Below are 22,945 nucleotides of genomic sequence, written 5' to 3'. Positions count from 1 at the left end.
TTCTTCCCTTCTTTTTACAGAACAAAGTGCGATGGACGATACCCAACCGAGCGAATTGTTATCGAGAGTCTAAGCTCAACTAATGTGTGAACAGTAACGGGTTTATTAGCTCGTCTATTGATAACTAGCCGATCAAAATCGGGCTATAAGCAATATTGACAGATTGGATCTCCTACCACCCCACCAAGGCAAGCTTTTCGTTTTTTATACATCACATCGCCATTGTGTGCAAGTACTCTCAAGCCAACAGTCCCACAGGCAGTAAACTATGTCGGATTGTTCGTCTATTGTTTTCCTATGGATCATTTAATGCCGCTAAGTCGAGGTCTAACAAAAACTAATTGCTCCCTTGTTATCGCCGAATTCAACCCCTTTCCATTCACAAGGTTCTTCCACTCTAGGTGTCGGGCTCTATTCAAAGATGGCCCCTAAAAAGATTTCGAGTTCTGCCTTTCAAATGACGAGTCAAAGAAACATAATGAATAGAGTGGAGAAATGGCGCTTTTGGAGAGCATACCTTTCGGCTATCTTAAGACATACTTGAAAGAGGTCGATGTACCTTTCTATTGTAAGACATGAATGGATCTTCACATTCGGAAATTCGAGGATTCAAAATGATTTCTTTAGTTTCGTAATGAGGCTGATATTCAGGCAATCTAGCCAAGGCAAACACCTGGATAGCGGCTTATTTTGTCTCGATAGGAGATTATAAAGGAAGGGTTGGAGAATGATCAAATAAAGGTTATTTCAATTCATCTCCTTTTATTTAATTTATTTCATCAGGAAACACTTGCTTCAGTCAACTGCTGCTCAAGAGTGATTTACAAAAGATAATTTCAAAAAGAAAATGACGATGAAGACAATAAAGGAAAATACAAATTGATGGGGTGTACAGCAAAAAATAGTTATAAAAAAGAGGGTCAGGAAGAAAAATACATTTTATGAGAGAAACAAAATATCACCGAAGGGACGATGGGTTGCCTGACTCACAAAATGTAAGATTAATGAAATTATGAATTTTCAAATAATAAAAAAACGAAGTCATTCTCACACTGCTTCTTGGTCTTTTTAAATGATTGAACTTTTCTCACCTCGACAATCACCTGCTAAGAGAGAAGATCTAGTTTTATTCTACAAGCTCCTCCACCAATTTGACCTTTCATAATGCTGCCGCAACAAAAATAAACCCCATTTTAATTTACTGAATTAGCATTTATATGATCTAAAGTTGCGATAGCTCGGTGAACAGAGCAGTGGTCTTGGAAACGGAAGGTCTCGGGATAACAACAAAAAAAAAAAAAAAAAAAAAAAAAAAAGTCGGCTAACTATTATGTTAAAGAATTAATCCTTAGATCGACTATCATTATCAGGTTGTAAATTTCAGTTAAAATCACTGTTTGTCTGTGTAATTTTTTTTTAAATCAACAAACAAAAATCAATCAAGCAAAGAAGTCAATCAGACACCAAGATTTCGCTATTACCTGTATTTTAAACTATTCCCCTAAAGTCAAATTCTTCAAACAGTTGTCTTCTCTTTTAAAATTGAATGTATCTTGTAGTAATGTATATACCGCAGAGCCGGCGAATACCCGTCTTCCTTTCGTAAGCAAAAAATCAGTAAAAACAAACTGTTAAGAAGCAGAGATTGCCATTATGGCACTTTTGATTGCCTCAAATGGTAGGTAAGTGCTTAAAAACAACAGTTTTATTTTGTGGTTCCTGAAATGGTCACTGTGTTTAAAATTATATTGGACAAAAATGATGCTTATAAACTTGACTTTTGAATAGTTCTTTTGCTCTAAAACTTTGCTTAACTTTATCTATTTATAGACTGAGATTTTTTTTAAATGAATCAAGCCTTTTTGCAAAGTCTTGATGCAATTTTCAAATGATAAATTAATTACAAATAATTGGAAGGAAAATAACATTGATCATTATTGTCATGGCAGTGATTAAAAGGGAAAATGTAAAATCGAAACAAACAAAACAACAACATAAGAGAACACTGTAGAAAGAACAAGTGTAATCAAATCTATATGACCACTCAATATGTCCTTACATAAAAATGCATTTACCTTACTACCTGAAATGATTATTTTAACTATTGTTGTCTCGGAATGCCTACTGAAGAGAGTATTAAAAAAGGAGAAATATATGATAACTTTTTTTTTGTAAGCTTTTTTATAATTTGTAGAGGTATTGATATGGATAAAAGAGAATAGAGGAAATGATTAAGAGAGAAAGGGAAAGAAAATGAAAGAAATATTATTCACATCGTGATTATCACGAAAATGAGAAATACTCTGTTTAAACATGCTTCACTTTGGGTAAGAAATTTCCCCTCCAAAATCGCTTCGTATTTCAATGACAGTTTTCTTCTCAAAACAGTCAGTTAAGAGAACAATTATTAGATAAAGACTTGATTCGAATCTCCGTGTTAACTTTCTCAGGGGTATCCAGTCATGACAGAACAAATTGTCATTGTTTTATATTCCTATGTTTTATAAATCGGATCATGTCGAGTTTACATAATTATCATCTGCGACGATCTCAAACCTCATTGGTTGGAGCTGTTGGTGTATACAAGTGCTTTACGAAGTACTTTCTTGCGAGGACGCGCGCGCAGATCGAGCACCGTTCACCCCTTTCCCCCATTTCGGCGCCCCGTACGTAAATGGCGTAGAAGTAGAAGTAGAGTGACCAGTCGTCCAATCCATCCCAACATTTTCCTTCTTAGTATCCGGTACGATTACGAAGGGTACAAATTTGGAGATATAAAAGAAGGGACGCATTTCATCTCGACTCAATTTGTTGTTTGATTTCCAAAGCGATTTCAAACTCTGTGGCTTTTTCATTTGGCACTGAAGCATTTTTGAGGCAAATTTCATCTTTTTTCTTGGCACTTGCTCTGCAACTCTTCCTTCGTGCCATATAGGCTACCAGACTGCAATCGTCAGGCGGCTCGGAGCCGGCTAGTTCACTGAGAGTGTTCCCTTGAGTTACTCACTAAGTTTTATTTGGACAAGACACTTTCAACCAATTGTATATGGTAAGCTCCTATTTTTTATTTCTCTAATTTTGTGTGTTTCAAAGAATACTATTGCACATTTACATTTTTTAATAACTTGCTATCTGTAACACTTTCATTTTTTCAAGACATTTAAATGAATTTTAAGCGTCGGTTTTTTAGGAAATCGAACCCTCTAAAGAACCAATATTCTATTTGATAACTGTACTGAAAAAGGAAGATAGTTGTATGAAAATATTATGTTCATTTATAATTCTAAATTAAAAAGTAGTTATACAAGCATAACTTCATTTTCAAATGAACTCTAAAATGTTTTATATGAACGGAAGGTAGCTTTAGTAGTAAGGTACAGACAACTGTCACATTATTGTAGAAAAATAAATATTTTAAAATGGAAAATACCTCGACAGTCGACACACCAATAGCCTATAATTTTATATTTAAATTCCAAGATGCTTGCTAACAAGATGGAAAAAAGTAAATATATCTTACTTGATTGCAAAATAATGATTATGTAAAAAGAAAATAATATCTTTATCCATCGACATGACGAACACAGATTACCTAAATTTGAAACTGGGGACCATTCATAAAGTAAACATAAACTTTTGTAAATACTATGGGATTATCGAAAATAATGTTAGATACAATTTTTCTTTGTTGAACATTGTTTATTGTTTGTAAATGATTTATCAATCATAAAGTAAATTCTAAGAATTCAATACCACTTTCAACTTTTTTTTTGCTGAAACAATAATTTATTTACAATATCTTCAATGCTTATTTCATAATATTTTATAACACACAAAAGCGTGAAAAGATACAAGATTCTTTTTTTTCTGCATCAGTGTATTCAATTATTCATTCTCTTTTAAAACCCGAAATGAAATAATTTCACGATTCAAAGGTTTACATCATAACACAATCATATAAAATATTTTAAGAATCACGCTATGAGCCACTATTTTGTTATCAAGGGTACAGTATTTTAGTTATGTCATTTGCAAATTTATCAGGCCTATAGTCTTAGCGTGAGAAAACAAAATTGATAAATTTTTAATTCCGACCTGACAATCTATCTTGAGACAATATCCATTTACCACCAAAGTTTTTTTTGAAGTAGATTCTTTAAAAAATCAATCGCAGATAAATAAATGAGATGTCATTTATTTTGTACCTGTTATTTTTGTACACAACCACCATGTCTACGTTTATTCTAATCGCATGCCAATCAAGATTTACCTGCCAAACCTTCAGGAAAGTAGAAGCACTTGAGATTCTAATTTATCCTAACAGACGTATATTCAATACCACAAATTGCCGGAAATCCTTCATTCTTTCTCTTGTATTTGTCCACGTTCTTGTCATAAAAGGAAGACACTGTCGTACAAAGAAAGTTACAAGTGATTTTAGTCAGTGTTATCCCGCTATGCTATTGTCCTGGGCAGACTATACCACCACTCTATCCCGCAGCTCTCCAACCCCTTAATTCACTCTCTCTTTTGCGTTGAACTTGCTCCGCAGGGCACTGGATGAATGACAGGGAGCGGATACCTCACCGCAGTCAACACTCAGCGGCAGAGCTCAAGCGGAGGTTGCTCTTAGAGGCGGTTACAGTAACAAACAAATTTTCCTTCCGGCTCGTTCGGCTTGCTCCACCCCGCTCATTGCCGGACCTCACAACCTGCTCGATCGCTCGACGTCTTTATCTTCATCAGAAGGGTGCGTGGCGGACAGGGAAAGTTTATGCTGCCGTTTTGACCGATTCAAAGAGTCACCATACATGCACGAGGTAGAGTTGGATTTGGACATTAATTTGTACTATCATAAAACAGAATAGAAAAACACACTTCTTCGCATAGGTTTTTTTAATCAGAGCGTTGGAAAGTTTTTATTTTTACCTCTATCTTGGCGTTTATGAAAACGGAACATTTTGCTTCTAATAATTCTGGACACTCCTTTGGATTTGAGCGCAATTTATATTGAAACATAAGCTTTAGTACATGAAAGAAGCATTCTTAATTTCAAAATGGCTGACTCGGTTACGAGAAAGAGTCACACGGTTAAGCGTGAATCACCAAAACTCACATTTTCAATTGATAGCATCTTAGGAATCAAGAAGATGAAGAAATCTAAACTTGAGCCATCGGTGAACGAAGATGCATTCCATAAACTGAAGGGTATTTCACAACGTAGTCATATCCACACACCACTACATCATCAGTCCAAAGTGAGATCTGAGAGGGTATTTGCATCTCAGAGCGAGGAACTGCTCCAACCTGGACCTCAACCATCCTTCATTCCTGGGGCAGCTTCCAACTTCTACGGCCTCCATGCTGAGTACTACGCTCTCGAGTCGCTACATAGGGTGGTGTATGCAAAAGACCCTACTTATGGCTTGGGCAGAAATTTCTGTCCAAGCTGGCCAAGTTTCTTTCCATTTCGTAGCAACCAGTTTTCATCGGATGGCAACGAGTTGGACTTCATGAAAGCTTTGTGTAGACCCAACAAGAAAGTTCCGGAGAGAAGAAATTGGCCTAGAGATATGGACAAATCTAGAGCAATATCGACGTCATTTTCTTCTCCCTCAACAATATCTCCGTCATCGTCTACCTCTTCGTCTTCAACATCCCCACCATATCATCCTCTTACATCTGACTTTTGGTCTCAGCATTTGAAATTAAAAGCTTCAAAGTCATCCTTAATGTCAGATCTAGTTGTCCCATCAGCTTTCAAATCCACCCAACGCGTCGACGAACTTAACGCTAGATTTAGCCCCATCAGCACCGCCCCGGTGAGGGAAAATGGGAATGCAAGCCGACAAAATGTTAACAAAAGCGCATCCCTCGATAATCCATCGATGCATCGACAAGCTAGGTCTGACAAGTCGACGACGCTGTCGACGAGGGAATCCAACACCGCTACGCATATTGCACGTCGACAAGATGGCAATAAACCAAAGACCTTTGTTTGTTCTGAGTGTGGAAAGATCTTTAATGCACATTACAACCTTACCCGGCACATGCCTGTCCATACGGGTGCTCGTCCTTTCGTTTGTAAGGTCTGTGGAAAGGGGTTCCGCCAGGCCAGTACACTGTGCCGACATAAGATCATCCATACCAACGAAAAACCCCACCGTTGTCATGAATGCGGCAAGGCATTTAACCGTAGCTCAACCCTCAACACACACATGAGGATCCACGCCGACTTTAAGCCATTCATATGCGAGTTCTGCGGCAAGGGGTTCCATCAGAAAGGCAATTACAAGAACCACCGTCTTACCCACAGCTCTGAAAAGGCATTCAAGTGCCACATCTGCCACAAGGCTTTCCACCAGGTCTACAACCTGACTTTCCACATGCACACCCATCGGGAACAGAAGCCTTTCACCTGCGGCATTTGCGGCAAAGGTTTCTGCAGGAACTTTGATCTAAAGAAACACACACGGAAGTTGCACGACAAGACGTCGGATAATGGGAGAAAAGGTCACGCAAAGGCTTTGAAGAGGGCAGGTACGGTTCCACTTGTTCCTTCTCAGTTCTAAAAGATAATGTCAATTTTTCTATGTAAAATGTGTATCAAGTTACCGAGTAATTTTATGTTCGTGCGTTTCGTATGTAGCCTATGTAATACGGTGAATATATATATTTTTTTGCCATTTTCACATGATCATTAGCGGATAAGTGAATAATGTTCTGTTAATATGCAATATTCATTTGCTACCTACAGCATCAAAACATATACGATTTTAGAAGAAAGAAAGAAGGAAACAAAATTGGTATTTTTTTTTTAAATAGAAAAGATGAAGTCTTATAAGACAATAAATTGACAATCCTCGTTTTGTATCATAACATAATTCTTTTTACAGGAGCTTCTCATAAATACTTAAATTAAAAAACTTAAACTTATAAATAAGTGAGAAGTTTACTATTTCCCACGACGTCTCGTGTTCCCTTTAGGTTACATTTTATTGGCAAATGTGATACTGAACAATGGTTTAGAATAAAGAGTGATAATTAAGAATACAATTGTCGTAGAATACACAATGTGCATGAGCATTTTTGTTTACACTTTTACTTATAAATTCAAACACTTTATAATTTTAACTTAATATTATCCTGTATTTCTTTCCTCCATCCCGTCTTTTAGTATACTACTATGAGACACACATGTCTATAAAGATCGGTTTAGTTAAGAAGATTGCAATTGCTGTTATGTCCACCAATTGAATGTGTTTCAATTTCCTAATTTCTTGAAATATATTGTGAATATAAGTGTTAAGGAAATCAGTTTTAATATACATGGCTATACTGCAAATATCTCATTTTTAAAATGCATTTTGCATTTCATATTGAAAACAACAAATTATTATGTAAGAAGCAAATTCTTTCCATGCTTTGTTGATTCCACCAATTATATTTGATTGTTTCACCATTTGATTCTTATAGAAACGAAAATGTTAATGAACCACTTTAATTGATATTGTCTTGATACTTTTAAACGTACTGTAGAACTATTTCCTAAGCATTCCAATGTATTTAATCCCAAAAGAACGCCGATGTTTTCCATGTACAAAAGCGATTCGATTGTGTAATGGCGTGTCTGGTGTTGGCATAGTTCTAAAGGCAATCTGAAAAATTGGAAACTTAATCTAAACGTTCACACCAGTATATGAGTTTATGTCGTTTTTGTATAGAAAACTTTCAGAGGTGCGTGTGGACCTTTAAAACAGAAACATAAACAATTAATAAACATACTACAGTGGATTATTAATTAAATGTGTAATAGTACTTTTGAATAATTATATTATTGATCTACTCTATTGGTCCATGTTTATTTAAAGAAAAAAACGTCGCAAGAAAAGTCAGATTTAAGTCAATTATTATCATCAATGACTGACAATTAATTTTTTTTTATATAATTGCCTATGTTGAAAATATAACATTCATGTGTTCTGCAGTTGCAGAAAACAACACATTTTATTCGAATTTCTGTTCATTACAAATGGGTTCAAGCGCAGGAGCACAATCTACAGTATTGTAGCATATTTAAATTTTACTGGAACAAAATTGATATAGTTGTATTCAATTTAAAAAAGAGTTTCATAACATTGATGATAACGAATTTTGATGACTGATTTGTAATGAACATTATACTCAAGAAAAAGTCCCTTACGAAATTATTGTGTATTTAGTTTTTCCCCCCATCTTTAACATAAAATGTATGCCCTAAACATTTTGCATTCCTTTTTTTTGTATTCCTCTTCCTGCTATTTAAAAAGAAAAAAAAGAAGAAAAACTGTGGATAAACAAACCCTAAGCTCTGTAAAAAGAAAGTGAAAACACTTATGTGCAATATAATAGTAAAGAGGTTATAATATGTCGTGTTGCGAATTTCCTTTAAAAATCTTTGAAGCCTGTTAGCTGTGATATTAGCGATCATTCAAGTTAAGTGTACTTGGTACATCCCTTGGGGGCGTGGAAGGCTACAAGGTACTTCTCCTCATATCCAAAAGATCATCCATCAACAAAGTACACGGTGGTAATAGGGCGCCCTGGTAACCTACCACCTTAACACCACAGCGGCGCCACCCGAGCCTAGCCGAGCAGCAAATCGCTCTCTAGTGCTATTGATTTCCCGTCATACGAGAAAACAAAAAACCTACATTTTAGTTCATCATCCCACATTAGGCCTGATGAGCTTGTTTTCAAGTGGCTCTACAAATTGCTTAATCGCACTTCACTTTTCCTCGCAAACAAATAAATGATCATATAGCAGGCGGGAAATCATTTTCTTTTAGCGTTCTCTCCTTGTCTCCCCACAGGCGTTGAGTGATCGTGGGTTGTATTGACAAATTGAGTTACAAAAGCGAATGCACTTTTTAATGCATCGAGTTCTTTGCCATTGTACTGGCATCAGAATAAATGTTTAAGCATGTTCCTATTATGTTTGTACATATCTGACGTTACTGGTTGCATTATATCGATCAAAGTTTCATAGTTTGTGTATTAATGTGGTTGATCTCAATTGCCATCATAGCTAGCACAATCATAATCATATTTATTTGGAAGTGTATATAATTCTGTATATAAATGTATCAACAATCACTGTTAAACAAATACTTTACATGTCTAATAATAGTTAACTATTGCAATCTGCATATCTTTATTAAATAAAGTATGACAATAATTGTATGAAAAATATATCTTGACCACGCTTTGCATTCTTACTAATTCCATATAATAATATTATTTACTTTGGAACAATAGGGAAACAGTACGATTATTACTTTGAGTGATTTTTTAAGGGGTTGTAATAATTATGAACGCACTAAACATGAAAGAAAATTACATAACATAGGTCTTTGCTGTTTAACAGCTATATCATTTATAAAAGGAAAATCAAATTTATTAAGAGAGTGGAGAGAGCCTAAAAAGGCTGGAAAACGGTTTGGGTGTGGGTGAGTGTGTGTGTGTGTGTGCGTGCGTGTGAAAGAGATAAAATAATGGATAGTGATGAGGAAAGACCGACCGAGGGGTAGAGAGAGGGGGGCAGTGAGGGAGAGAGAGAGAAGAGAGAGAGAGAGAGAGAGAGAGAGAGAGAGAAAGAGAAATAAGAAAGAAATAGAGATACAGGGAGGGTGAAAGTGAACAAGGTATTTTGTTCTAACCGACACACCCAAACAAGTTCGGGCATAATGTTCTTTCTTCTCCAACTGCCCTTCTTTTCACGCTTAAACTACCTTGAAGATTTCACTTTACTCTATCTATCTCTCATATCCCCTTCCTCTTGCTCCCTCTCTCTCTCCCTCTCTTTCTTACACACACACAAACACACACTCTCTCTCTCTCATTCTCTCTCTCTCCTTCTCTCTCTCTCTCTCTCTCTCTATCCCTCTCTCTCTTTCTCTTTCCCACCTCCATCCAACTTTTCACTAGCTATCTCTCATATCCCCTTCCTCTTGCTCCCTCTCTCTCTCCCTCTCTTCCTTACACAAACACACACACAAACACACACACAAACACACACTCTCTCTCTTTCATTCTCTCTCTCTCATTCTCTCTCTCTCCCCCTCTCTCTCTCTCTCTCTCTCTCTTTACCACCTCCATCCACTCTCTCCCGTACACTTTCTATCTTCTTCGTCACTCTTCCTATGGACATCATCTTCTTCAAACAATACGACTGGCCGATTTTTCTTTTCTTTTTCAAGGACACTCAATTTCTATTGTTCAATAGAAATAAATGCAAAAACGGCAACGCTAACTCCCAGAAGTGGAAAGAGAAGATGGCTGTTAGCTCACAAGGATCTAGATGGGAACAAATCCCACTTCAGAAATAGTTATTCTAAAGAGGGATTGCCAGTCTTAAAACACTCAATAATTTCAGAAGGACTGCATGGGATCGTATAGACACGCCATTTTTTTTGCTAAACAATTATGGAAAAGGGGAAGTCATCGGCGCTGAACGAACTCCAACTCCTCGCATTTCATTTTCACCTTTTAAAAATTCGATTCGATTTGCTTTCATTTACAAGTTTTAATAATGATAATGCTACCATAGTGCTTTAATAGCGCTTTATTTCTTCCGCGGCTTCTCTATGCGTTTAGGGAGAAGGATATAAAAGGGAGATATAGGTGCTGTAAATGCCCGACTATAACTCTATCAAAATGCTGCATAAACGAGTATGCTTTAAGGAAAGTTTCGATTTTATAACTTGTCGATGCATCCTTCATAAGAAATGGGATAGTGTTCCAGAGAGCAGGGGCAGCATAAGTAAATATACGCTCCCCATAGATCAAAAATACTATATTGACGAAATCTCTATTTATTTGATCATTTATTAAAAACAACGGTATGCATTCTAGAAACTTTATAATTGGTAAGAATTAATAAATCTTTTTTAAAGAAAAAGTTACTACAAAATAAGAAATATTTATTTCAAAAATGTACGCCGGCGAACCTTTGGGTATAACACACTTGAGGGTAAGGCCAGTATACTATGAACGGAATCTGTTATAAAACTTCAAAAGTTACTAAAATTATACTATTTTTTGCAAAAGTATGCAGTGTTTTTGACAGAAACTCACAACTTGAAATGATATAAAAGGTATTAATAAACAGTGTTATGGTTCATCAAAATTACAGAACTGTGATGAATGAACGGGTGTCAGTTCACCTTTTAATATGACATTATTTTATTTAGTTGAAAAACTACGCCAATTTCCACGTCACCTTTTAACGTCCTTTTGCCAAATTGAAAAGGAAAACAATGTATAAAAAGATAATGAAATCCCCGTTTAACACTCTATAATTACTCTTTTTTTCTTGGAAACCTTCCAGTATTGTCACGACTAACATTCTAAATAAATGTATGCTTTATTCAATCAAAATTGAAAGGAATAATTCACCAAGCCCATTTTTTTGCTATCACAATCAACTGATAACTATATTTTTGTTGTAAACGAAAACCTCTCTATAGTTTATCCGAAACTACAAAATTCTGAATAAGAAATGAATCATCGAGTCTTTCATTATATTCCTTCTATTTTTCGGAATTTTAATGTTGACAATTATACCTATAGTGGACTGTCTGCTGATGAGAATAGACTCGAGATTCAAAGTGCGAGTAGAATACTCAGGAGGGCGAGGACGATCCCAGGTGTACCGATGAGGCGGTGTGCAGCAGAGTCGTCAGTCGTCATCTTAGCATCAGTTGGTTCAACGGGTCCGGACGGGAGCCACTGGGAGAAGTTTAGCCAGACATCCTTGTCTTGTGAAGACTCGATCAACTATTGGCGGGAAAATGGTCGATGAAAAGATTCAACGTTCAATTGAATACCATCATTATTATCGTGAATGTGTTCCTATAAAAGAAAACGACTTCTATACTGTCTTAAAACTTGCTACCAACGAATCATACATGTATAACAAAGAGTTACCGGATTAAAAAAAAGCTACACTGAAATTAATCAATAAAAATAATATATATAAAATAAATAAAAATCAGACTGTCAGTAGAAAAAGATAGCTTCAGAAAGTATACATGCAAAACAAAAACAAAATACTCGGTGAAGAATTCACATTCTTACATTACAAACGAAGTCAGCATTTGAAAAAGGGGGAGATTCTTGGGTTTCAAGGGGAGGGGGCACGGACCGGTGGACATAAATCCGCCAGTGACATTCCGATCTTTAATGAAGTTTAAACCTAGATTCTGTAAAGATATTGAGGGGATCCCGTATTGAAGACGTGGTTCGTGATTCGTACCTTTTGCTTTCTGTATCCATTATGAGGAATACTGAAGGAGTATCCCTGTGGACACACATCACCTGTTGTCGAGTACGGCCCCGCTTCATCACTCACTGTCCAGACTTCATGATCATTGTCGTGTTGACACGCGTAATAATGGTTCTCGGAGCAGTCCGAAGATACATACCAACGGTGGTCGGTACCTCTGTCGGGTTAGAATAAAGTCATATTGAGGCATGGTATATCTGATAAGGTAGAAGCCTCAAATTAAATATTGATAATGAATAAAATCGGGCAAATCGAACTGTTTGAATCACCAGCATATACAAAATATTCATCAGCCCTCCCCTCATCATTATTATCGTCATCATCGGTAAAGTCATTATTACCATCACAACCATCATCCTCGTTAGCACCGTCATCATCACCATCGTTACCATCATCACCACCAGGCATCAATTCATTATTCCTAACATTGTCATTATCGTCATCATCATCACCACCACCACAACCACCGTCATCACCACCACCACCATCACCATCCTCATCATTATCATCATGATCATCATTATCATCATCATCATCATCATCACCACCACCGCCATCATCATCACCACCATCATCCTCATCATCATCATCATCATTATTACCACCACCAATATCATTGTAACCATTCGAATATTCATCTTTCACAGTCTTATCTTTTTTCGTTTTATAAAAGCTTCACCCATTGATGAGGTATAGCACTGATGATGCCTTTTTTTTTTTATCCCGTTACCTCAAATAATGTTAAAACATGGCAACTACATAAGACATTTAATGTGGCAATAGGCCTGTAGAATGGTATTACTACGTTTTTTTTCTTGTTTTTTTCTTCTTCGACCAAATATTCCTATTATTCTTTTCTCTTTAAAGGTGATGGCTTACTTGAGCATGACACACGAGTCATAAGAGAGTTCTCCACTGGGTTGACCCTCAGCCCATGTCCAGACACCGGTCTTGATCAGGTCTGGATTGATCATGTCCAGAGTAGGGTACTGGATACGACATTTCACATACTCGGTCAAATCTTTGATAGATCCTACAGTTTCCTCGCCACTGTAATATCTGCGATTTCAGGTAGATAGAAAGATACATACATTAGATAGATTGATGGATAGCTAGATAATAAAGATAGATTGTAGATAGATAGGGTTAGATATAGATAGAAAGATAGATAGATAGATAGATAGATAGATAGATAGATGATATATAGATATGGTTAGAAAGATAGATGGATGGAAAGATATAATGATAAATAGATAGGGTTAGTTAGTTAGATAGTTAGATATTATATAGATTTATGATAGATTGATAGATATATGATAGATAAATAATGTTAGATAGGTAGGTAGATAGATAGATAGATAGATGGTAGATAGATAGATAGATAGATAGATAAATAGATAGATAGGTAGGCTTTAATGTGGTCTAAAATGTTTCGAGATGCCACCTGTAAGTAATTAAGACACAATGGATGTACACATAACACATAGGAAATTACAATTGAATGTTCATTTTCCCCCTTTTCCTTCGATCATTGTCACAACTTCTAACAATTTGATCTTCCACGAAGAACCGTCATGTCATAAATGCTGAGGCGCTAAATGGCGCTTTTGGGCATGCACATAGATATTTCTATTGACATTTTCTCTGTAATTCTGAGCTTAAGTAAGGTATCAATGGGTAGTCTTTCACTAAGACTCGCTGTAAGCAGAACATGGATAACCTACCCCTTCTCGTTGAGTGGAAAGTTCAAACTGTCACTGTAAACACGTACGATATTGGTATCGTTCCGACCACTGCAGTCAGGGTATGGCGTAAACTGAATCGAGAGTTAAAAGAAAGAAACTTTTAAAAGCATGATTGGTAGTGAGTGAGAGAGAGAGAGAGATTTTTTTTTGGGGGGGGGGTTGGGTGGGGGTGGAGAAGATCCCGTCGAAATTACAGAAAGGCATATGCAGAGTAAATTATCAATGTACATTTAAATCAACACATAATATCAAAAGGGTGATCTGTAGACAATGATAATATTGACATTATGATTATGTAAATGAATATACTTACATCATCTTAAATGCAAAGGGACGAGATTAAGTCGATATCAAATATTCAGTACATTCTTTACACTAACAGCTGAACTTATACATCATCATCCATTACCACTATCTTGTATCTCTCCTATTGAGTTATTGATTGCAATAAAACTGATGAAAGAAAGAGGACCGATCGAGCTTACCAGGTTCGTTCTTAGATCAGCATCAAAGTAGAGTGGATGAATGTAGACGTCACCATGGGTAAAGAACCCGTATGTACCACCTGCTGCAATAAGGACATGCTTACCATCCTGTTGATTCACATTAAGAAAATACGACAGAAACCTTTTTACAATGCATTCAAATATTAAAAATGATTTAATATATAACTGCAAGAAGTTTATGTCACTGTAATCATGATAGGAGTGTAAAGGTGAGTATAAGGGGACACATGATTTGAAGTCATATCCGAGGGACCATTAGAGAACGAAGGTGTTGCAGAAAAAACGTCTTGTGTTTATTTCGAAACCGAGATTTTCTACGAAACAAATAGCATGAAAGGAAGGAGATGCACGGGAAGAGAGATCAAAGTAGTTGAGGGGAGGGGATGGGGGACGGAGGAAACGATGAAGGATAGAGAGAAATGAAAAAAGAGGGAACGGGAAGGTGAGCGAGATAAAGATAGACAAAGACATAGACAAGGTATAGAGGACAAGAAAGAGAGAGACAGAGGAGGAGAGGGAGGGAGAGAGAGAAAGAGGGGGAGGGAGGGAGAGAGAGAGAGGGGAGAGGGGGAGGGAGAGAGAGAGAGAGGGTGAGGGAGGGAGAGAGAGAGTGGAGAGGGAGAGAGAGAGTGGAGAGGGGGGAGGAGAGAGAGAGAGGGGAGAGGGAGGGAGGGAGAGAGAGAGAGAGAGAGAGAGAGGGGGGGGGGGGGGGTAGGGGGAAAGAGATGGGGGTGATGACAGCCCCAAGGGGCCAGCCAGATGTGTACCCATATACGCCCATGGATGCATCATACCTCTCGCATCTTCCTTATAGTTGGCCACGAACCACCATAGGTATCCCTTAGGTCTGATGGTGTAAGTACCCGTGTACCGAAAGCATCCCGAATCATGGCATTCACTTCATCATCATGGCCTTGGTCTTCCTTCTCCTGTGAAGGATTATAACAAAACAAATCGAATATTAAAACAAAAAACATCAACAACAACTACTGAAATCGGTAAGAAATGTGAATTCATAAGACGCTTTAACGATGGTTTCCCCATCTCCCTTCAATACCCCTTTTTCGAAAAGCGCGCTTTTGCGACGTTGCATTCAATGCATTTGATTAATTCACCATTAACAATAATATTCAAAACATACATAGTTATTCCATCAGCCTATATCTTAAGGCCCGGTCTCACCGCCAGAACTTTGCTGGAGCGTTCCTTGAACGGTAGGGAGAGGGGGCCGAATTTCGACAACGCTCGTCACCGCGCACAAAATGGGAAACAAATCGAAAACACGGGCGTTGCCTTAGCGGTGCACCGCTGAAGCCGGGGTTGCTTTAGCGTTGGTTTAACGGTAGCGAGCGGTAGCGAGCGTTGGATCCGCTCCGACACCTCCATACCAACGCCAAACCAAAGTTCATCACCGCAATGGATCGCTGCTTCAACGCCCGACCCCGTTCCAGCAATCCCGTGTCCGCTCGTAAAACGCTTACAACCGCTCCACCAAAGTTTGTGCAACGTTTAATCACCGCCCGGGCAAAGCTGGCGAAGCAGCGGTGGTCCAGCGTTCAAGATTTCTGCGTTGGCCTAGCGGACCAAAGCGTCCACGAACTTGCGTCTAGCGGTGCCAAACTTTGACTGGGCGTTGTTGGAGCGGTGGTGAACTTTGCCGGAGCGGAAAATTGCCCGCTCCTCACCGCTCGCAATATTTGTGCAGCTCAAAACTTTCGGAGCGGTAGGAGGGACCATCAGCGGTGGCCGAGGGTATACGGTGTTGCCTTAACGGGGGCCAACTTCTGTTAAACGGTGGTGAACGGTTACGAGCGGTGATGAATTTTTTTCACCGCTCCAGCCTCCAGGAACGCTCCAGCAAAGTTCTGGCGGTGAGACCGGGCCTTAATATCAAGGTCTTGCCGAGGATCTTTGATTTTGACATACAGGGGGCGCCCCTCAAATCTCATACGTGCATGCTATGGCCGTTGTCCAAACTTTTTTTTTTTTTAATTTTAGGGGTTTGGGGCACAATAATGATGAGACCTATTCCGAATTGAGGGTCGCGAAACTATTGTGTCCCTCCTGTTTTATGTTCATGTATCTTTCGAGAATATTCGTAAATGTGTTATCATGGAATTCAAGAAAGATTTAATTTAGGTTCTGGTTATGATACCAAATATGATGATAAAGACGTGGAAATTACAACATCGAAACATTAATTTTACTCACGTTAAAGTAGAGTCGAATGATTTCATCTTGGTTCTCAGGTTGATCCAACCAATCTCCAATATCACCGAGGAGATCAGCAAATAACATGTGATCAGCTTCACATACACCAAGGTACTCATGGGTACCCAGGTGGCACACTCGCATCTGAGGAAATATGGGGGGGGGGATTAAAAAACAATGATGACAACTAAAATGTTTCTAAACTTTTGGAATGGGTTAGCTTTCTTAGCCTTTATAAGCTTCCTGCATTATCCACCTATCTTGTTAGGCACAAAGTAAAAAAGACGAGATTTGACATATTTCATAGTTTTCGAAAAATAAATATTGATTAAGTTCTGAAGTATAATTTTATTTCACAGTCACTCAATATTATTCTAAGGCAGGAAAATACCTCTATGTTATTAATAAACCAACGTAGTTTCATAAAGTTTTAACGAAACTTTAATAAGTGACCAGAATTATAGCAATAACAGCTTTATAATAAAGCAACAAATTTACCACGTTTACAGCACTCAAAGTGACATTCTTCGTTGATTGCGTTCATTGTTCTCATTTAATATTTGAAGCATAAAAACACGGCAGATGCATCATATGAAAACCTTACACTAAATTCCAAGACCATAATTATCAGAACCGTTAAGTAAAATATAAAAAGGAGGAATATCCTGAACTAATTGTTATAAATTAAACAGAAAGTATGTGTAAAGTCAATCTCGTTGATGAATGAAATACAAATAAATAAAATATTCCAGTCTATAGTAATAAAATCGCGAATATGAAAAAATAAGGTATTTACCGCGCCGTAGCAGTACCAGTTATCAATCTCGATGCCTCTCATACCGAGATTGAGTTGGTCAACGATCGTGAATTCATGGTTTGCAATCGATGTGCAGTTCTCGGGGTAAGGTGGCGGCCACACACATGTATCATTGGCTGACGGAGAGCGAGAGAAAAATAATTATTCAAAATAAAATCAGTGAGTTATTTTTCTATCATGAGATGTAACCATTGTAACGGTCATCTTGTCTTTTTAAAACGAATATTTGTATATTTACATGAACAATATTAGACGTGGTGCCTTTTGAACAAATTGCTGGTATTTCAAGCGGCGCTGTTGAATACAATTGGAGAAAAAATATCTTTAAAATGAGTCACTCATTAAATTTTCATTATATAAAGTGAGACTGGTCATCATCTGATTCGAGTTTTTAAAGGAGGTGATATTTTATCTTCGTTATTCATTTTAATGATAAATTGAAAAACTCATTTCATTTAGAAATAAACACTTTCCGCCCATTTTGGCACAGGGATTATCTTTCAGGTTTATCTCTATAATAATGTAACCAATAAAAGAAAATTCTGATACTGGGTTCTGATTTTTAACTTTGATTTCAGCAAAGTAGAGGAACAGTCTTTACGATGTTTAGCCCATACCGAACATAATACAATATGGGAAATGAAGAAAAAAAAAGGAGATTCCATAACACTTACCTCCATATCTCAATCCATAAGCTCTTGCCTGGAAACTATTGTGAGACTATAATGGAATAATTTATTATTAAAAATAATTTGTTAGTATCATCAATATTATCTACTTAGACTATCTGTATATTATATGAATTGTAAAAGAATTTGAATTAAGATATAAATTCCATCAGGTATAATCAATGTGAAGCATTTGACTTTTCGTTTCTATAGAATTAAGTTAAAGAGATTATACCATATGCATGTAGATATACTTTTATTTATCAGCGCTATAGCGAAGATAATGAGAATACAGTTATATTTTCTTTCAGCAATCTAAATCAACATGTTATATATTATCGTCAGTTGGCAACGTACTTAGGAATATATTAAAAGCATGCATTATTTGCTAAACAAACATAATTGTACAGTACAAATATAATATTGATCAAATTCGTATTTCTGAAGTAGAATCTGACGCCAGTCTGAGCAAATATGCTGAAAACAGTCCGTTAATGAAAGGAGTTAAGTTAAGAATAAAAAAATAAAACTCACATCCAACATGATGAACTGATCAAAGGTGAAGTCGATCTGATAAGATAAAATAAGATAAAAGAAAAGTAGAGGATGGGACATTCTTTGAGTATATATGAAGCACTTACAGCTTGCCAAGAAAGAACAGAAAAGAAAAGGAAAAAAATCACAGCAAGTGAACACAAAGTGCATTTATTTCAATTCAATTGTTCAATTTTTGGTTTAATTATTGTTTTATTCTTCAATAAAATTATTGTGACAGGCAGTTTTGTATACTGGTTTACGAAATACAAACAAACTGCCATGAGGAAAGGGTAATAAACGAATAAAATGAATACATACATACATACTGATATTTATAAAGCGCTTTTACATAAACATACTCAAAGGGCTTTACATTAGTAAATACAACAGAATAATTATTTTGCTCTCCAAGTGCATACACTGTAAATTTGGTTTTATCATAATAATGATGTTGATCCTTTACCTGCAATTCTCGTTGTGTCTTTAAAGCATATTGCATCCATGGGTCAACCGGAACCGTTTCCTGTTCACAGTGACCCCAGTCAGTACACTGTCAAAAATAAAGAAAAACACAAATATTTAAATTTAACACGAACTTCACCGTGATATTGAACGATTTTTATAGCACAGGAACAAAACTATCATTATCATAACATGAGCTATTAATAACAATCAACCTTCATGATGCTAATTTGAAGGCGATGGGGAAGAAAAAGATATTTCATAAAATTAGAAATGGGGAAACTCAAATATCTATGAGTGACAGGTCATTTAAATTACCGCATTTACCATTACATCTATATTGCCCAGACCCTTCAGAATTTTACATTATACATTTACACTGCTTTACTAATTGATCTTGTATACGTGCATACTGGTCACTGCCACATACGTACCTGCTCACACCCAGCTTCGACACTAAGTTGGGAGGTGCATCCTGAATCATCGGTGTTTCCAGGAACAACCTGGGATGAAAAGAGCAATGATTTTGTTCCACCAGTTTATAAGATCTTACATTTTAAAAATTACCCAGTACAATATTTTCAAACACGCTTTGCAGACACCTTCCCTATTTCTAAAAATGCATAGGTTATCTATGAATACAAATAGCAAATAAATAAAAATGAAAAAAAAAAAAACACTATAAGTATTACCACCACCATCACCACCACCACCACCATCACTACTACTACTTATACTACTACTATTCTACTACTACTACTACTAATACTACTACTACTACTACTACTACTACTACTACTACTACTAATATACTACTACTACTGTTTCTACTACTACTATTGCTTCTACTTCTACTACTACAACTAGTACTATACTTCTACTTCTACTACTACTACTACTACTACTACTACTACTACTACTACTACTAATACAAGCTACACATTTTTATAGCGCACATATCCATCCCATGCAGGGGGACGTTCAAGGCGCCTTCAAAATACTAGTATTATACTATTACCCTGGCCCGATTGCCCTAAGGATAATCCTCAGGATCAGTGTTTTCAACGGTAGATATTATGGTTTGATTGGAATGAATAAACTCAATCAATGACCTTACCGACAGATATAAGACCAGGAAGACGAAGGCTCTTGAGGTTGACATCCTCGGATTTACCTCCTCTGTCTCGGTATGATGATGATGATTATATAAGATATTTAAAAGTTCTTCTTTCAAGCTACTGGATGAGAACTCCAAGAAACAGTACTAAATATGGCTGTCAATGTTAGAGATCAATCCAAAGTTCACAAACTATCTAAGTGTGTATCTTCTTTCTTATGTTTACCAAGTGACCAGACTGCATAGTCTGTTCAAAGGGGTGTATCTTTTTTTCCCCTCGATTACAAGAGCTGGTCGGGGTAGTTATGTTTGTTAGAATTTCAACAGGGATAAGATGATCACTGGACCAGTGGTTAATATTAGTTAATACAGATACATGTATCTCCTGAAGGATATTCTTTCAATTTCCATCAGTTGTTAGTTATCAAAAAGGGAGAATATTGTAGATTTATGTACCAAAAGAATGTGGAAATAGTTTAGTGGGAAAATTTGTATGATCCAGTTATGTAAAAGATAAAAAAAAAAAAAAAAAAAACATGTTGCTGAGATACAGCCCCCCATTTAAAGAAATCAGGTTTATTACTATCTGTGATTATGTTGATACATGATAACGCTGTTGACAAGGTGCGAGGTTTGCGAGCATGTTACCTAATAACCCATATAAATCGAGCGTTCTTCAGCGAGTTTTGAAGATAAGAAAAAAATAATACAATTTGTTAAAAAGGTGCATCGTGATATTTCTTTTTAGGCATATGTGTTTCTTCGTTTTCTTCGGTCATCTCTCTGCCAGAGTTTGATATGATTTTCAATCAGTATATTCATAATCCTCGGAGGGGTGCTGCAGCCCCCCCCCCCCCCCACACGACCACCTCCTAAGAGAGAGAGATAGAGAGAGAGAGAGAGAGAGAGAGAGAGAGAGAGAGAGAGGGGGGGGAGGGAGAGAGAGGGAGGGGGAGGGGGAGGGAGAGACACAGAGAGAGACAGAGAGAGAGAGAGAGAGAGGGGAGGGAGAGAGAGAGAGAGAGAGAGAGAGAGAGAGAGAGACAGAGACAGAGACAGAGAGAGGGGGAAAGAGACAGAGAGAGAGAGAGAGAGAGAGAGAGAAAGAAAAGGGGTGGGGAGGAAGATTGGTGCTGACAGTAATCGTCTGACGTTATCCAACTAGAAGGGGGCGCTCTTCTGACATGAGTGCCTGAGCCATCAATAGAGTTTGGCCAACCCGGTTGGAATACTACTTTTATTTGTTGGGTAAGCACAAAACAACTGGATTTACGCCATTTCGAGTCCAACTGAAACCAAGCTGGTCAAACTCTGTCTATAGATGGCTCTGATGAGTACAGATCTAGAATCATCTTTACTCACTCTACGGCAAAAGCATGGGTAGAAGCAAAATATCAAAGTACATGTATATGATTCGGCCTCGTGGAAAGTTTGAGTAAAATCACACCGATTAAACAAGTTTGTGAATTTCGAAACTTGAAGTAACTAATATATGAATAACCTCTCATTATATTCGGAATTCAGTTATATTTATGTTGTGTTATATGGATAATCATTTTAAATAAAATTGGTCAAAATCGTTTTTAAAATTAAATTTGATCACGGTATGGACAGTTTCATGGGAGGAACTGTAAAAATGTGCTACTCATAATTATGATGAATTGTCTATTCCATAATTTTCAGAAGTTTCTTGTTTGTTTGTCCGTTTGTCCATTCATGAAAATCATCTTAAGCTTTCAATAACAATACAGACAAATCTGCTTCCACACTGGCCAATGTTATGATAGTTAAATTCCACTAACAGCCATTGTTGTAGTCCATGCGTTCTGATACTTTCCATGAAAGATACTAGGAGTAATGCGAGTTTACCATGGTATGTTTGGTATTGTAGAAGCCAAACTGGCTTATTCTAACTTGACCAATTTGGTAAATTAAACAAAACATGGCAGAAGAGGTGCCCATGCATCCATTCATTCATTCACTCATCCATCTAACCATCCACTCACCCATCAATCTATACATCCATCAATCCGTCCAACGATCCATCCATTCGTCTAACCATCCATCGATCCATCCATCCACCCTTTCATGTATCCATCCAACCGTCTATTTATCCATCTATTCATCCATCGATCCTCCCATTCATCTATACATCCATCTATTCATCTATCCATCCATCCATCCATCCATCCATCCATCCATCCACTCATACAGCTATCCATCTAACCATCTATCCATCCATCCATCCACTCATTCATCTATCCATCCAACCATCTATCCATCCATCCATCCATCCATCCACTCATTCATCTATCCATCCAACCATCTATCCATCCATCCATCCACTCATTTATCTATCCATCCAACCATCTATCCATCCAACCATCCATCCATCCATCCATCCATCCATCCATCCATCCATCCATCCATCCATCCATCCATCCACTCATTCATTTATCCATCCAACCATCTATCCATCTATCCATCCATCCATCCACTCATTCAGCTATCCATCCAACCATCTATCCATCAATCCATCCACTCATTCAGCTATCCA

At 37.2% G+C, this 22,945-nt stretch overlaps 2 protein-coding genes across 2 annotated transcripts; one reads left to right on the top strand and one right to left on the bottom strand.

Moving 5' to 3' along the window:
* The first annotated feature begins 2,705 nt into the window (after positions 1–2,705).
* Positions 2,706–8,326, top strand: LOC100889201 (fez family zinc finger protein 2). Its single transcript, XM_003727234.3, has 2 exons — positions 2,706–3,049; positions 4,553–8,326. The coding sequence occupies exon 2, from the start codon at positions 5,058–5,060 to the stop codon at positions 6,570–6,572; it is 1,515 nt and encodes a 504-aa protein (XP_003727282.1). The 5' UTR covers positions 2,706–3,049; positions 4,553–5,057; the 3' UTR covers positions 6,573–8,326.
* A 2,522-nt stretch (positions 8,327–10,848) lies between these two features.
* On the bottom strand, positions 10,849–20,550 carry LOC591701. Its single transcript, XM_030973470.1, has 13 exons — positions 20,389–20,550; positions 19,706–19,774; positions 19,273–19,359; positions 18,807–18,842; positions 18,279–18,324; positions 17,584–17,720; positions 16,788–16,931; positions 15,371–15,505; positions 14,556–14,663; positions 14,050–14,141; positions 13,205–13,384; positions 12,296–12,482; positions 10,849–11,817 (listed from the first exon to the last, which is right to left on the bottom strand). The coding sequence occupies exons 1-13, from the start codon at positions 20,431–20,433 to the stop codon at positions 11,644–11,646; spliced, it is 1,440 nt and encodes a 479-aa protein (XP_030829330.1). The 5' UTR covers positions 20,434–20,550; the 3' UTR covers positions 10,849–11,643.
* Positions 20,551–22,945: the final 2,395 nt, after the last annotated feature.

The sequence above is a fragment of the Strongylocentrotus purpuratus genome, unplaced genomic scaffold (genome assembly GCF_000002235.5).
Source record: "Strongylocentrotus purpuratus isolate Spur 01 unplaced genomic scaffold, Spur_5.0 spur5_scaffold_6, whole genome shotgun sequence".
Taxonomy (NCBI): Eukaryota; Metazoa; Echinodermata; class Echinoidea; order Camarodonta; family Strongylocentrotidae; genus Strongylocentrotus; species Strongylocentrotus purpuratus.
Note: the sequence above shows the minus strand (reverse complement) of the source record. Positions and strands in the feature narration are given on the sequence as shown.